The 16,208-nt window shown below is 46.5% G+C and overlaps 1 protein-coding gene across 1 annotated transcript; it reads left to right on the forward strand.

Annotated features, from left to right (window-relative positions):
- Positions 1-697: 697 nt before the first annotated feature.
- TTC9 (tetratricopeptide repeat domain 9) lies at positions 698-6,965 on the forward strand (the record flags this gene model as incomplete). Its single annotated transcript, XM_026850005.1, has 2 exons — positions 698-926; positions 5,821-6,965. Coding segments are annotated over 2 exons (309 nt in total), but the record flags the coding sequence as incomplete, so codon positions are not given.
- Between the last annotated feature and the right edge of the window lie 9,243 nt (positions 6,966-16,208).

Below are 16,208 nucleotides of genomic sequence, written 5' to 3' on the forward strand. Positions count from 1 at the left end.
ATGCAACGATTGTCCTTCAGCACACAGTTCTCAGCATGCTGTTTTGTCATTGTGTTTACCTTTTCCTTTAGGAAGGCAGCAGAACTGACCTCTCAGGAGGAACTTGTGTTGCAATACAAGTAACACAGCACAGCACACTTGTTCCCTGTACTACAACTCCAGGTCCCTCTGGTTTGCCAGCAGCGCATTCCAACAGAGCAGAGCCCTTTCTTATTTCCTCTAGCAAAACACTATAAAGGACCTCCTGGATAAAAGGCAATTATGTATTATTTGTAAGTCTAACAGCCTTGGATTAAGCCAAATACAAAATTTGATCCAATTTAGCCCCCTTTTTTCAGATAACTGACTGCCTTTTTGTACTTTCCTGGGTTCCAGCCCTCAGTCCGAGAAGCCGTTTTACTACAGACGAAGCCAGGCGCTGCCATGAGACCCTATGGCATGCCTGCTCTGCAGAGGGATGTGGGGATGCTCATGTCCTTGGTCTCCCCCTGGCCCCCCACCCCCTGAGCAAACACAATCCCTTCACTTTGCAATGCCAAAAATAGAAATGTTGGTATTTAAATTGCGAACAATTGGGTTTGGCACACAATCCATATGACTGCACCCTTTCTGAATCATGGGTCTGAGTCATTTCCCTCACCTAAACTGCTCTCTTCCCCTGTGCAGATTGCAAGAGCAGCGAGAAATACAGCACTAATGTTCTCCTGTCTTGTCTGTCTCCCTGTCATGCCCATCCCCTGCAGCCTGCCTGCTCCAGGCCGAGCTGGTGAATTATGAGCGAGTCAAGGAGTACTGCCTCAAAGTGCTTCAGAAAGAAGGCGAGAACTTCAAGGCGCTCTATCGATCGGGAGTGGCATTTTACCACCTGGGTGACTTCAACAAGGCCCTCTACTACCTGAAAGAGGCAAGATCTCGCCAGCCGACAGGTATCAGGGGAGCGGGGACACGGCTTTGCATTGAGTGCTCCTGCATTTCTTTTCACGAGACTTAGCGTGTCCCTGACTCGATTGTGTTGATTTCCGCAGGGATGAGCATGACGCACTGTGCCCTTAGCTGTACTCCCCTTCGAGCACTGAGCACTATCGCACAGTGCAGCAAGGTTGCAGTGCCCAAAGATTAAGCACTGCCGAGGCTGCAGCACAACCTGGAAGATGAGACTACTGCTGGAATGCCATCTGTATGGAGAGGATCCTGCCTCTCTTTCCCTCCCTGGTTATTTTTGAAGAAGGCAGCAGGGTGGGGAAGAATGTATCCTAACCGTTATATTTTCTGACTCTTTGAGAAAAAGCTTTTTCCCCTTAGCAAAACCAGGAGACTATTTGTAATCCTCAGTAGCCATGTCCTCCACATCTCAGTAATGGTAAAAAAAAATATTCTACTTTGATTAAAGAGACATTTACTCACAAAGCATTCATCAGGATGCTTCAACTTTTGCTGTGAAATCAGCTACTTACCTGTTCAAATATCTGGCAACCATGTGTCAAAACCCAACATTTCATTTTTATAACTTCAAACAACTTGGCCTTGCCAGAGCAACCACCTTTATGCTAACCTACCTAACCTCAGAACGTGGGTAGAATGCATCTCCATGATGCACAGATTGTGGCTTTATTTTTCAGATAGTAGTAGGGAAATGAAACCAAACCATGGTTGAAACCATTTCTGTTAAAAGAAAGGAATTTTGTAATATTCAATTCAAAATTAAAGGATCACAAGAAAGCAAAACCCCACAGAGCAGCTCTTCCACCTGAGCCTAAGATGGAAGTGTGAGAACTGGGTGTGAAACAGGAATGAGCCTGGGTCCTGGCAGAGCACGGTGGAGCTGATGTTCAGGGAACTAAGGCAGACAAGGGGGCTGTCAGAGCTGGCATTGGCCCTGCAGGGCTTCTGCAGTGGCTTTGCCCTGAAGGAGCACCCGGGGTGTGTTGGGATCAAATTCCTCTTCCACCTCCTGTAAGGGTGCCTGGTCCCATCTGCCGCACTCGACCATGGGCTCTGGGCAGTCTGACAGCACAGCTGTGCACCCCACACTCCCTGAGCAAATGTGCTTAAAAGCTCAGTTTAGCCTATTTTAGTTACAGTGTGCCCTTCTGCTTTCAGCCCTTGCCAGAACCAGGAAATGGAGAAGCCTATGCAAGAGAAAAATTGTCAGTGGAAAATAAGAAGTTATCCTAACCTTGAGGTTCTGACTAAGCTCAGATGTGAAAAAGTCCTTTTAGCTGAACCACTTTACATCCATTTTTTAAATATGTATTTCTGTGCTCCACCACACCCCCCTCCCTGTGATACTATTTATTTGGTATCCCTCATTGCTTCTTGAAATAAATACTAATTTATTCAGCAGCAACAGCTTCAAATACCACAGCTTGCTGCAAAAACATACCAGAAAGTGTCCCCAAAGGCCCTTAATGTATACAAAAAACAGTTCTGGCCTTCAGCTCTGCATCAGAGGCTCTTCCCTGTTATTGTTAGGCCATTCAAGGCCAGCGTTCCACTGTTTTATTTATGATTATGGAAAACTTCAAGGGTATTCAGGGGGAAAGAAGCTAATGCATACAGTAAGAAAGGATGTGGCTGTGAAAACACAGCAGTAGGAATCAGGTAACACTATGAAGAATTATTGTGACCTGGAATAAGTCAGTGTCTCCTGAAAAATGCAGTTCTTTTCCTTAAGCTGAGGTTTCACTAGGCTCACTGGTAGAAGTACTTGGTTATTATTACAGTCATGTTCTGTGTGTTCTTGTTTTTCTAATAAGAAATGGTTTTGGCACAAATCACTGGCAGTTATTCTCTTTGGTGGGGGAGATTTTAAACGGTAAAGAGGAATTAGCTAGCAAAGGGTTTTACTGTTCTAAAGGGCTGTCAACACAGCAAATCCCTTATGGCTATTTACTGTCTGTCAACGGTGAAAGCTGGGTTTGGCCTGATTTCTTATGCTACCTCCAAACAAAAATCACAAAAGCAGATGGAAATAACACAGGATAATTGTATAACCCTCCTTAGCAAGGAAGGGGGAAGCCACTGTTAAGTTGTGTGCAGAGCAAACATGCAGCCCTCCATGAACGCTGTGTCCAGAGGCTGGTGCAGCCTGGGCAGCCAAACACACACCTCACCTTCCAGCCTCGTTCAGCCGCTTCCTACTGGTGGGGCCACATTGTCAAGGTGGGTACTGACTGGGATTGAGACCAGGCCATCACCTGGCCTCAGAAGTCCTGGGAACAAAACCCAGGCCATGGTGTCTGCACAGCACATAAGCAACTGGGCTCTGTGGCACAGGGAGAAGCAGAAATGACCTTTAAAACGGCAGGAGGCTACTCTGCACAAGGACACAGGCGTGGTCCCGAGAGCCAGGAGACACATTCCCTTTGCAGCTTCGCCAGCATCTTTTTGTATGGGTCTGATCCCTTATCTGAGGTGTCCTTACCTTTTGTTTCCACATCAGCAGAAGGGGATCGCTTCTTCCTCACGGAGAGATGAGTCTTCTCTTCATTAACATTTACATGGAGCTTTGAAACACTTCTGCAGGCAGAACTAGTATGGTGTAATACTATTTGATGGAAAAGACTTGGCAAAGACAGAGCTCCACTTCTGTAATCAGAGTACTGCTCTCATTATTTCTCTTTGGTGAAGTAGTGGCCCTCAAAAAGGAAGCAAAACATGCCAAAACCTGTCTAGGAGATTTATAACTAGCTTGCGATGGGAGTATCTCCCGCCCTCTATCAAGCCACACCTGATTTTGCCCCTGGCTTCCCAGGCATGTGGAAATCTCCCAGGTGAGTGAGGCTGTGCCATCAGCAGCCAGCTACCTTATCTGGGAGCTGGCAACTTTTCATTGCCTCATTGTGCACTGAGCCCCCTCCACCCCTCAGCCGGGCGTCAGGTCCCTGCAGGCCCAGGCAGGTAGTTACCACCTGCATCAGACAGACCTTCAAAGCGTGAAGCTCAGCAGCAGGGATGTGTACCCCGAGCGTGGCCCATCAAAGCCTGGAAGGGCACAGAGCAGAGATTGCAGGGAGGTGCCTGCAGTGCAGCAGGACTCTGCCCTGCCTTCACACTGCTGGGTCTTCAATAGTCACCTGCCTGCCATGTGCTGATTTAATTTTAGGCCTAAAATATAGGGCTACTCCCTTGAATGAATTGCTTCACTATGGCAGGCTGCACAACTAAAACCAATTCTGTTTTAAAAAGCTGTTTTAAAATCTGCTGGACTGGTGTGAAATGCTAATGCATGAACAGCCCAGGGTGCTCTTACACCTTGTCTAACACAAGCAGCAGTAGAACTTCTTGGCTCATTAAGAATGCCCCAGAGGGGGCAAGTAACTTAATCACTGAATCCCACCCTCTGGACTGACTAGGGTGATGCATTTGAACCTGCAAAAGACTCAGCAGGGAGACCCACCTCACCGAAGACAGCTTGAGAAGTCACAGCTGCATTGCCACAGCCCACTGCTACCCCATGGCATGTTTGTGGAGAGCTCTGGGTGAAGGGAAACCCATCCATCTTCCACTGTTTCAGCTCAGGCTGAGGGCACACCAGAGATGTCCCCTTCTCAGGTTTAAATAAAACTTTGCACCAACAACTGCTTTGGTGGTTGCAAAACTCACACTTCTTAGTTCTCTTTAAAAGCTCAAGCACTTCTCATTTCCCTAGCTGGTGTGGGGCACATAGCTGTTGCGATGAGGAGGAGACAAGATTGCCCTCTGTGGACTGCAGTGCAGTTCACATTGGTTTCTGAGGATCTAATAACTTAAATGGACTAAGCTGGTCCTCGTTGGCTGTCTGAGTAAGGCTGTGAGCAAAGAACCATTTTTCAATCAATACATAAGTGAAAGTGGCTATTTTTTTCTTGCTTGCTTCTGATACCATGTGGCTTTTGCCACTGTGTGAGTGCCATGGGTGTGTGAAGTCACCGTCATGATAACATGATTTGAGGAGGGATTGATCATGACTGCAGAATCATGGGGTCTGTCTGGAGCCACATACTCACTTAGATCAACCCGTGCTTCAGGGTGAACAGGTTCCCTCATTACTGAGGCCAGGAGGTAAAACAAAATTCCCATGTTCCCTGTGCTGTGTTGATTCACGGAAATACTGGAAGGAAAAAGAGGACTCAGCTTACCACCTGCATAGTGCTGAGATCTCACAGCTCTCTACATGGCTGAATCAGTGATTCTCTGCCCCTAGGAACTTCATTAGCCAGGACAGACAAGGCAGTATGCAGCATACAGCATAGGACAAAAACGCAGATAGAATGTCATAGTGGAAGGACTTCCAAATCTGAAATTTAAGGTAAGCAAGGGTACAAAGAGAATGTGAAGGATGCTATTCTCAGTTCTACTCATTGTGGGAAAATGTGAGATGAGTGAAATATAGGCTGTAAAAGGAATAGGAGGGTGAAAAGGCAGAGCGTAACTACGCAAAATGCCTTTAGGGGCTTGCATGGAGGCACTGAGGGAAGGGAGGCCAGTGAAGGTGGTATTCCACAAGAGCAAGCAAGGATGACCTGGATGGTTTCAACTGTGCAAATTCACAAAGAATGGTGCTGACCAAGAGTAATCAGAGAGAAGGTTAAAACTAGCTGAGGCAAGACTGTGAGCAACACGAATGGTGAGGACAAATCAGATGAGGTTCACCAAAACCAAAGCTGCAGGGTTTGGTTTGGAACCCCTTCCAAATAACGGATGCTGTTCCTGCAGGCAGCGCTGGAGCCATTTTGCTCCCCAGGTGATGCACCGAGGATGAAGGTGCAATGCAATGTGTTTGTCTTCCACAGGGAGTTGTAACCACCGTACATGTATGTGTGTGCTCTTTCCCTGCAGATACCAATGTCATACGATATATCCAGCTGACAGAGATGAAGCTCAGCAGATGTTCCCAGAGAGAGAAAGAAGCCTTGTGAAGATGAAGCTGCTTCAGCTGAAGTGCCCAAGGGGGAACATTTCCTTCCTAGAAGCTCATTTGGTGGATTTTCCTGTTTGCTCTGCCTCATCCTCATCTCATCCATCCACTCTCCCTTGCTCTTCATTGAATCCCAAGTTTTGAAAACAAAGAGACTTAGACGCTGGATATGGCTGCTTGCCAACCATGGTAATACCCCTTCCCTGTGACAGGAGAGCACAACGGCTACAGCCAGCCTTGTTCCAAGACAGTGTCACACACCTGGAGTAGGCAATGCTGGGGGACCTCTCTGGTCCTGAGCTGACTGTCTATCATCTGTTAGGGAAGCAACCCCTGGAACAACTTCCTGACCAAGCAAATTGGAGACAAACAGTTTCTGCTTTGAGAGATCACTAGAGCTTGTAACAGCTAAGAAACCAAGAGAGCCACTGGTCATTTCCAGGGGATAGCAAATGCCTTCTTACCATCAGCTCCCTCTGCCTGCTTTTCCAGTGTGTGTTATTGGTCTCCAGTGAGAGCTCACATGCTCCCAGTCTAATGCCAGTGAAAACTGTTTCTAAACATCCTCTTAATGAAAGCACAGAGCACCCTATGAACCCCCCTGCAGAGCTGTCCCGGTGCCGGAGGAGAAGGCTGTGGGCTGCCACAGAATGCTGAACGGACTATGAAAGCGTGGTGTACAGTGTGAGGGAAAAACTGTGAAATAATTCATTAAAGGCAAATAAAAATTATTAATAGGCAACAAGTCCAGGCATTGCTTTTCAAAGGGACCTCTTGGATTCCCCGTGTTCAGACAACATTGTCTAGTGTGGGGCAGCATGGGGTGGGGGACAAGGGCCGTCTCTCCATTCCTATCTTGGCTCTGCCAATGCCTTGCTGTGTGATCTTGGGCAAGTCACTTAGCCTCTCTGTGCCTCGGTTTCCCCATCTGTACACTGGGGATAATACTTCCCTACCTCGCAGGGGTGTTGTGAGGATGTATTAGTTAATGTTTGTAAGTAACAGTACAGTGGTGTACAGTGCTAAGTATTATTAGTACATTGGATGGAGGTCTTGATTCTCCCACCTTGTGTTGGTGCTTCCTGTGTCCTGTTTTTTTCTTTTGTAGGAGAACATGGTGCTGACAAACAGGGCAGGACCAACAGCTTTGGAGCCTATTTCAGCAGCCCATAAGGCCTGTTTAGACCTTCTCCAGCAGTCTGATTGCTTCTAAGAGCTCAGGCTCCTTGGCTCAAGTTTCCTTTTCTGAAACTGCCAGTTCAGTAAGTGCCACAAGCACATTTCCCGTGTGACTGCCCCATCAGTGGCCACAGGAACCTGCTCCCAGTTGCAGGGATGTACATGGGTTGTTCTCATCCCATGGTGGTCAGTGTGAAGTGAGTGTACCCAGAGATACTTCATTTGTCCCTCAGCTGAAACATGGAAACTGAAACACAGACTTAAGTTCAGCCAAATTCGCCGTGCTTTTGTCCCAGTGGATGTGGTGTCTGCGGACAGTTGGCTATGGTATCCCATGTTCCAGCTGCGGTATCTCACAATTTTTTTCTCTAGCCAAAATTTGAAAGAGTTGATAGAGAAATATCAGGAGAAAAGGCAAATATCTCTCATTGTCTCTGAGGAACTGAAGTAATATTCTTTAGTTCAGGGACACGTCCAGACCACATTGAGGGTAGGGAAGAGATCATCTCAAAGTGGCATGTAAGTCTCTGAGATAAGGTGGACCTACATCAGTTGTGTGAAACTTATATTACTGGGATGGCACGAGAAATTCATGTTCCTCAGGTGGGTGGTGGAAAGCAGCTTCTTCCCAAAACTGGGAACACTATGTGCAGCTACTGTGGAGGAAAGGGCTGCATCCTGGAGGCAGTCACCTTCTTCAGATGGCTCGTACATCTGTACCAGAAGTAGCAAGCACCTCTGCCCACCACCACTCATGTCTAAGCAATAAATGAGGCTACAGCTGCTGCTAGAACAATGATTGAGATAAAGACAAAGGGGACAAATGAGGGAAATTCTGTAGGTGATTAACTAGACCAGAAAAAAAGGTTAGATGGAGGTGTGTGTGGGTGCATGTAAGGTGTACCTGGTACTGTATAAAACACAGAGCTAATGAGATTCCGGTTCTGGGGCGCATGCAGTCCTCCATATCCTAAATAACTCACAGCACGTGGCAAATTCAAATAGAGGTGACTCCCTCCCCTACTTCATATTGCTCATGACAGTTCATCCCACAGCTGCATATGTCTCTTCACTAGGAGTGAAATGAGCATTCATCCCGCAAGCCATGCAGGAGGAGAGGCCACCACCTACACAAACAGCCTCTGCCCCGGGAAAGCTCAGCCAAGGACAGGCAGCCTTGTTACTCATGACCTTAATGTAAAAGAAAGGGCATTTTCCAATCACTGGAGATGTAGGGCCATGGACTGTCACTTTGGAAACAATTTTACCTCTCGCAATGGCCTCACTGACATACTGTCATTGCATCAGTCCCATGTATACGTCAGTATGAAAAGGGCACAGCAGACTCCAAGGTACAGTCTCCTCAGTTCTCGGCCTCCTTCCCTCCAGCAGCACTGCGAAGTGTTGGGGGGAAGAGGAAAGTTTGTGACTGTGCACATAATAAAGATCTCAGGGAGCCTCCAGGTGCTATACAATAACCCACTTTCTGCAGAAAATGGTTGTCCTTAACGTACCTTGATGCTGAGTACCTGCAAGCAGTGCACACTCCCGCCATGAGCTGGAAGAAGGAAGTCACCAAAGAGAAAAGAGTCAGGGGCTGTATGTTTCCACAGTGACACAGATCTTGAGAGAAACATGGACAAAACTCCAGATGGGAGAGTCAAGGAGAGAGGCAGCAGCAGTGCCACCAAAGCCGACAGAGCTCCTGTGAACTGTGCTCTCCCCATAGCAGCCAGCTCTGCCTTGCAGTATCAAACATCCCCGTAGAGTTTGCAGTCTAATTGGAAAGATGTGTAGACACATCACCACTTCTACTGGGGGTGTCAAGGGAGTATGGAAGAGCCTTGGAGACTCCCTGAAAGGTTTTGTCTTCTGCAGAAAGAAATTGAAGGAATATTTGACATTCTGTACATCAAGGGGCTCTTTAGTTCTAGAGGAGCAAGGCCCTAAAAGACCACAGGCAAGTTTATCCCGTGGCAGTGCTGAACTTAAGAATACCCAAGGCAGAACCTTGTGGTTTTGTCCAAGGACTGCCTTAACAGGAAACAGAAAAGTGAAATAAGGATTGGCTGTAAAGGGGAGAACCTAGTATCAAGCCCTCAAGAAAGAGGTCTATGTATACAGCAAGATCCTCCAGAGTCCCCATTTAAACAGAGTTACACTTCTCCAGTGAGTGGTCCTTAGCCAGATGTGGAGGTATGCGCAGAGGCCACCCAATCCCACCCAACTTACCCAGCCTGTAGGTTGCTGTAAGGAGTTGGGGAGACAGAGAAGGACACTCTGTTGGAGGTGGTCACATCCACTACAAGTTGATGATATTTTTCTGTGGAGCAATCAAATGGCAGTGTGAGAATACACATCCTGGAAGCCAAAACAAGCAAACAAGGCTTTAGCTTAGCCAGGTGATATATGTGTATGTCCTCAACATGCAGTACACAGAGGAATGAACAGAGGCCCATCCACATACCCAGAGGGGCTAAAATGTCTCCAGTGCCATGGCAAGTGAACCCATTCACCCACCACATGTGAAACAGCAGCAACAAAATGGCAGATGCCAGGCAGAGCAGTAGGACAGCAAACAGGAGCTGAGGCTGAAATGAGAGAAGCATGAGCTAAATATGGGATGCAAAACACAAGCCAAACCCAAGTTCATGAGCAGAATGAAAATTGAAATAGAAAAAACCTGACCAAAGGCTTAGCCACATTATTTGAAGTTCATAACAAGACCCAGTTTTAATTGGCAGGATACACAGCAGGAAAAAAGGCAGTTAAGATTAGAAGTGATTTTCCAGCTGGAAGGGGCAAACGAGGGGGAGGAGTGATTTTCCAGCTGGAAGGGGCAAACGAGGGGGAGGCTTCCTTCCTCCAGCACAATCATTTTTGAAAGTGTGAGGAGAAGACAAACACATGCTGACTGCAGAATTTTTCCAAATATGTGTTAACCGTTGCAGTTGGTAGAAGTGACCTGGACAGGGTGAGGAAGTCTTTGCTTAAATTAAGACCAGAATATGACTGGTTTCTAAAACTGTCAGGAAGGCAAAGATGTGGCTATTCTTGCTTGCTGGTGAACCCAGGAGCCTGTGAGGTGAAGAGGAGGCTGAATGCAGAGCAACCCCTTTAGCCATGCATCTCCATTTTGCTTTCCCAGAATTTATCTGCAAGTTTCATCTGTGTAAATGTTGTTCCCAGACTACAGTCCAGCAGGCCCAGGAGCAGCTGTGTTCTTGTGATACTTCGCATGAGATCTCCAGAGGTTTTGTCTGCACTGTTTTTTTTTATGCTCAGTCCCTTGATGAGATCCTTTCTCTTTTCTTTTTCCAAGGGGCAGGGGAAGGGAAGGGGGAGGGTATGAACTGGGAAAAGGGCAAATCAAACCAAATTCACACAGGACCTGCTGATACCCCTCTTCTCTGCTCGTTTATTCACCTTCCTTTCTGCACCCTGAAGGACACTGATGTTCCTCCCAAGTTTCTACTGCAAAACTCCTTGCTCTGCGCAACAGTTTAGAGGCTTGGGCAGGGGTTACTTAAATAAGGAGGAACACCGGTGGGCCAATATGCCACCCAGATGGGATGCCTGGGAGGATGCAGTAAATTATCAGGTTCCTTCATACTATCCATGGGTTTGCATAACCAGTTAGTAGGACTTTGCTGCAGCTGGTATGAGATGTTTTCCAGAGATTGTTCAGAGTTGATCTACTTAGTAGTTCCTTGGTTACCAAGTGCTGCAGGCTATACTACCACACCAACAGCCTCGATGTTGCCTCAGTGAAGGTGATGAAAAGGCAAGATACCCTCCTAGCTCCTCTGACAGCTACAACTGAAGGAAGGAAAATTCATGGATATTTGATAAGAACATGAGAGGAAACCTGTGGGAATATGTGACTTTGAGGCAGTTAGCAGCCTGTGAGGTGGAAGTCCTGGTAAGTGGTTCCACAGATGTAGGGAGGGGAAAAACCCCCTCTGTTTTGCTTCCCAGGGACAGATGCTCCCTCTGTCACAGCAAGGGGCCAGCTTAAACTCTGTTCAGCCCAGAGACCTGTGCCTACAGCAACGGTTTCCATTAGTGGTTGTGGTGGGGAATCAGGAAATAAATAGACTGTGTAATGTCCAGGAAATTACCTTGGTACCCTACCTTCATGCTCACCCCTTATCGTATGGAAAGCATCTGTTGTGTAGACAGATAAGAGGGCATGTATGGCACTATTCAACCATGGCAGTGGTGAATGAAGCCGCTCTCCAAGAGAGGCTGACTTCACAGGCCCTACCCACAGCCCTTCTCCTTCCTTTATGGGCAGCCAAGTTTTATAAATAGCAGCAGCTCTGCAAAATGAACTTTCACAACTTTTGTTTCCTTCCAGAGGGCTCCCCTTCACTCCGTTTTGCTGCCAGGAGTGTGAACCTGTGCCAGCAAATAGCTACCTCTGGCAACTCCCCATGACTGGTGAGGAAACAACCTATAACGCAGCCAGGTGGAACTGGCAAGGGCATTAGGGAATAAGAAGAGGAATTTGGCTGGGGCTCCGGGGCGAACACAGATTCTCATACAAGTAGTGCCACCAGCTCTGCAGTGCTTACACGTGCCCAGACTCCTGTTATATACGGCGCTCAGGAGAGCTTACTGTTGCCCACCACAGCCTACAGAGGCGGTGGGAGATTAGCTCAGAGGAAGGGTGAATCACCAGTGTACTGTCTTCGTTACACTATTTTCTGCCCAGAGCTAAGCTAACAGAAGCATATGAGCATATGTTCTCTTGTCTATTGTCAGAGCTACAAATCAAAACTGTGACTAATCTGAAACTGTACATTTTATGTATTAGACCCCAACTTACCTCAGTACTGTAAAGGTTTGGTGTTAACTACTGTGAAATACTGACATCCAAAATGCAAAATAGGAGCACTGAAGATGACAGAAAATCTTTCTACAAAGAACTCTGCCAAGAAGAAAAAAAATCACTTTGAAAGGAAGAAGACCTGGTTACTAGTAGCAGAAGGTAGGTTTAATATTAAATCATTCTGACTGGCAATTTTGTTTCCAGCATTTACAGAGACATTCCTCAGTCTATGCATATGTGAGTGGGTGTGGGTGCCCAAGGGGGATGTGGGGTGCAGCCCTGAGGGCAGAAACGTACAAGGCAGAGCTGGACCAGTCCTCGTCCTGCTGTCCAGTCCATCCCACAGCAGGACCTGCTCTAGCTCAACCAGTCCTGACACGTTTTTACGGACTACGTGACTCTTGAAATGAGAGCAGGGCAAATGTCTGGTTACCTATTACTGCTTTTATGAGTTCCTAGTTCTGCAGGCTTTCATCTGGCCATGAATCTGCACTGAACATAACTGCTTACACAGGTTCCTTGTGGAGAGAGAGGAGGGAGACGATACTCAAAGGGAACTGAGAGCTTCGTTTAATGTGAAAACCAGCCTGAGTGAAAAGTCTCATGACAGATCGATCAAAGCAGATCCAATTCACAGCCTGGAATCCTGTCTGGGTGAGAAATGAGAATGAGAGTATCTCAAAGGACAGTTCAGGTGAAAAAAGGAACAGAGCAGAAAGAGACAGAGATACCAGTAGCTGAAAGTCTGAAGGGCCTGGCAGGAGCTCTGACTCCAGGGCAGAGGAGTTTTTGGAATGGGAGACAGAACAAGGAGTGAAACACAAGAGAAAGTAGAGAAATGGAATATGGTAGGAGAATTAAAAGATGGAGCTGGTAGCAAGCCTTCCCATTCATGACGCAAGTAGGACTTGGGCATCAGGGTGACCAGACACTACCACAGCTCTGACCCTGGAGACAGAGGTAGGAATAGTGAGACCAATATACTTCTGAGGACACAAGGAGGAGACCTCAGGCAGTGACTGCCTGCTGGACCTTTACATGCCGATCCCTTTCATTTGCCTTTGTATTGCTTTCCGTGTGGTGAACCAAGAGACAGCCCACCTGCCTTGCCTTAATGTATTTTTCAACACATGACAGCAGCACTGGGGCAGGAGGGATGGGGACAACATGCAGAGGGTCATCATTTTAAGATCTATATTAGCTAGAAGTGGTAACCCACCTTCATGACGTGTTTTGGAGACAGAGTTGTTTTGAGACCTGAAACAAAACAAATGAGAGCTTTTTCCCAAGGGCGATAAGGGTGTTTGATTTTCTCTATGACTTCAGATTCCAGCCCTTCTGCTGAAGATGTCCATAAAGCGGGCTGATGTTCCAGTTTGGTGGGGGGAGCTTTTGCTGTCAATGCCTCTGCTTCAGCAGTGAGTCAAACTCAAATACAGTTGCAACTTGTTCTTCCTGCAGCAGCATCTTTAACTCTTGTTCTAGACGGAAACTGTTGCTGCGCATGTGATACTACAATTAAAATGTATTTTCATGGCCAGTAGGAAAAAAAAAAAAAAGTACATATTCAGATCACCCAGAATGAAACAGATGGACTAAGCATTTCTGATTTTGCTTAGCAAAGACAGCTGGGAGGATTTACAGTTGGAAACAGAAGGATTTTCACTTTCTTAACCAATTATGGATGGTTTGCAGCCAGTCTGGCTGCCAGCATTATTCTCCTTTTATGAGGGCAGCCCAAAGAAAGCGGCTTAGTATGGCCTGGAACAGCCTCAGGGGAAAGTCACATGCTGGATGGACTGTGGTATCAGCTACCTGAAAAGAGCTGGTGGTAGAGCTACAGATTCTGCAGACTTCCTCCACTTCACACAGCAGCAGTACTGGGTTACAGCAAATCTTTTGGCACCACATAAAACCCAGCTGTTTCATATTACCTCCTACAAACTGCTGGTTAGAAAAATGGCTGCATATGCCTTCACTCAGAGGTGGTCTCCTGCATCTTGCTGGGGCTGAATTAGATCCAATCAACAGCTTGCTGAATTCAGTAGGTTACCTTTGAGGCTCGGCTGCCTGTTGGCGAGCTCTGAGCATTGGCTCAGGGAGAGCACATAAGCCCATTCCCTGAAATAAGTTTAGCAAGCCAAGGTGCACGCCCTTTCATGGGGTCCTTTAGATGGCCTCTGGCTGAGTGAGACGTGAGGACTAACCCAGGGTGCTCACAAAAAGCCAGCTCTCGGCATCAGCTGGGCAGAGCAGATGTGTGACCCACCTGTGGTCCAGAGGCCAGGCTCTCACATCAGCTCCACCAGCTGCAGGGGCAGCTCATGAAGCCAGGGCTGACCTCTGACTGGCATCTCCCCACTCCTAACAACTCTCATGGTTTTTGACTCTACCAGTCTTTGGTGTGAGGACTGCACTGTGATCCTGAGGTAGAGGTAGGTCCCTGTTTCTAAAAGCCCTTTAAAACCTGAGTACTAAGGACTCTAAACATCAACAGGCAAACTGTAAAAATCTGTGAGACTTTTCCGAGCTCTCAATTCAGAAGGGCTCAATTCATCCTTCGTAATATTTGTGGCAGGCAATGCTGCCTCCTGATTTATCACACAGACCTGGACTTCCAGATAAGCACAGAAAAATAGTTATCTAGTCAGTGACCCAGCAAAATGGAAGAGCTGAGCAAGAGAAAAGCCTGCCTTGAACATCACCAAACCAACATGTTGCAGCAGCTCCCCAAACATAAGTTTTCACCTCAACCTGGCAAGCTCAAGCTGCTGTTTAGTGGACAAGTCTGTCAGTCTGGGAGATTTGATTGACTTCTGGAAAATTATTTCCATATGAGAGAAGAAGAAGAAGAAAAGCTGTAGACAGGAATAGGGTATGAATCTGCAGATTACAGGTAACTGCACACTTAACTCTCAGATCAGGGGCTGGGAATACAACACTGCCACTTAGGAAAATCCTGTCATTTAGAGGATACACAGTCAGAATTCAAATCAACAGAAAAATGAGACACCCCACAGTGTCATTAGTACAGGTTCCTTTTATAAAATGAGCTTTATTTTTCTTCTTCTAAGACATATGCTGTTGTTGAGAGACATCTCTCTTACTTTCAAGTGTTCAGGGACAGCTATTTCCCACTGTCCTGGTTTTGGCTGGGATAGAGTTAATTTTCTTCCTAGTAGCTGGTACAGTGCTGTGTTTTGGATTCAGTGTGGGAATGACCGTTGATAACACACTGATGTTTTAGTTGTGCCAAGTAGTGCTTATCCTACCTTAAGGATTTTTCAGTTTCTTCTGCTCTGGCAGTGAGCAGGTGCACAAGAAGCTGGGAGGGAGCACGGCCAGGAGACCTGACCCGAACTAGCCAAAGGGATATCCCATACCATAGAACGTCACAGCCAGTATAGAAACTGGGGGGAGTTGGCTGGGGCATGGCTTGCTGCTTCAGCATCGGTCAGCAGATGGTGAGCAATTGCATTGTGCATCACTTGTCTTTTCTTGGAGATTTCTCTCCTTTTTGAATTATACTCCTTTTCATTGCAATTATTATTATATTTTTTATCGTTGTCATTATTTTAGTTTAGTTATTAAACCATTCTTACCTCAACTCATGAGTTTGGGTTTTTGGTGGGTTTTTTTGATTCCTCCCCATCCCACTGGGAGGAGGGAGGTGGGAATGAGCAGCTGCATGGTGCTTAGTTACTGGCTGGGGCTTAGTTGCTGTCTGGGTTTAAACCACAACACCTGCTCCACCTGTTATTAGTCTAAAGACTGATGTGGAGCTCTAGGGATCCCAGATAGTTACGTCTCTGTGATTCAATGTTAGATGAACTCAGTTAACTAATGAAAGATGGCTGTCTAATAAAAGATGGAATCTCTCCTTTTCACTCATCACCAGTGTACATACAATTTCCCTGCAGGGACTTCACAGCTCTGTTCATGATGAGCAAGCCAAGCCATGTCATCTCATACCATAAATCTGAGGAAGTACCAACTCTGAAAATAGGACTGGAAAAGATCCTTAAGAGAACATCTGCATCACCCCATTGCCTTAAGGAAATTAGGTCAGATTGAGTTAATCTGCTCCTATGAGGTGTTTATCTAACCTGTTCTTAAAAGCCTCCTATGACAGAATACCACTGCTTTCATAGATGGAAGACTTTTTACTAAAGCTTAAACTAAGATTCCTTTGCAGTGTTTTAAACCAATTACTTCTTGTTTCAGCTACAGCAGATATGACCAAAAAAAAATCTCTTGCTTTGCATCAATTCCTAATCTTTGTGAAAGGCTCTTCTT

The sequence above is a fragment of the Athene cunicularia genome (assembly GCF_003259725.1).
Source record: "Athene cunicularia isolate RWA chromosome 5 unlocalized genomic scaffold, athCun1 chr5_part1, whole genome shotgun sequence".
In the NCBI taxonomy this organism is placed as follows: Eukaryota; Metazoa; Chordata; class Aves; order Strigiformes; family Strigidae; genus Athene; species Athene cunicularia.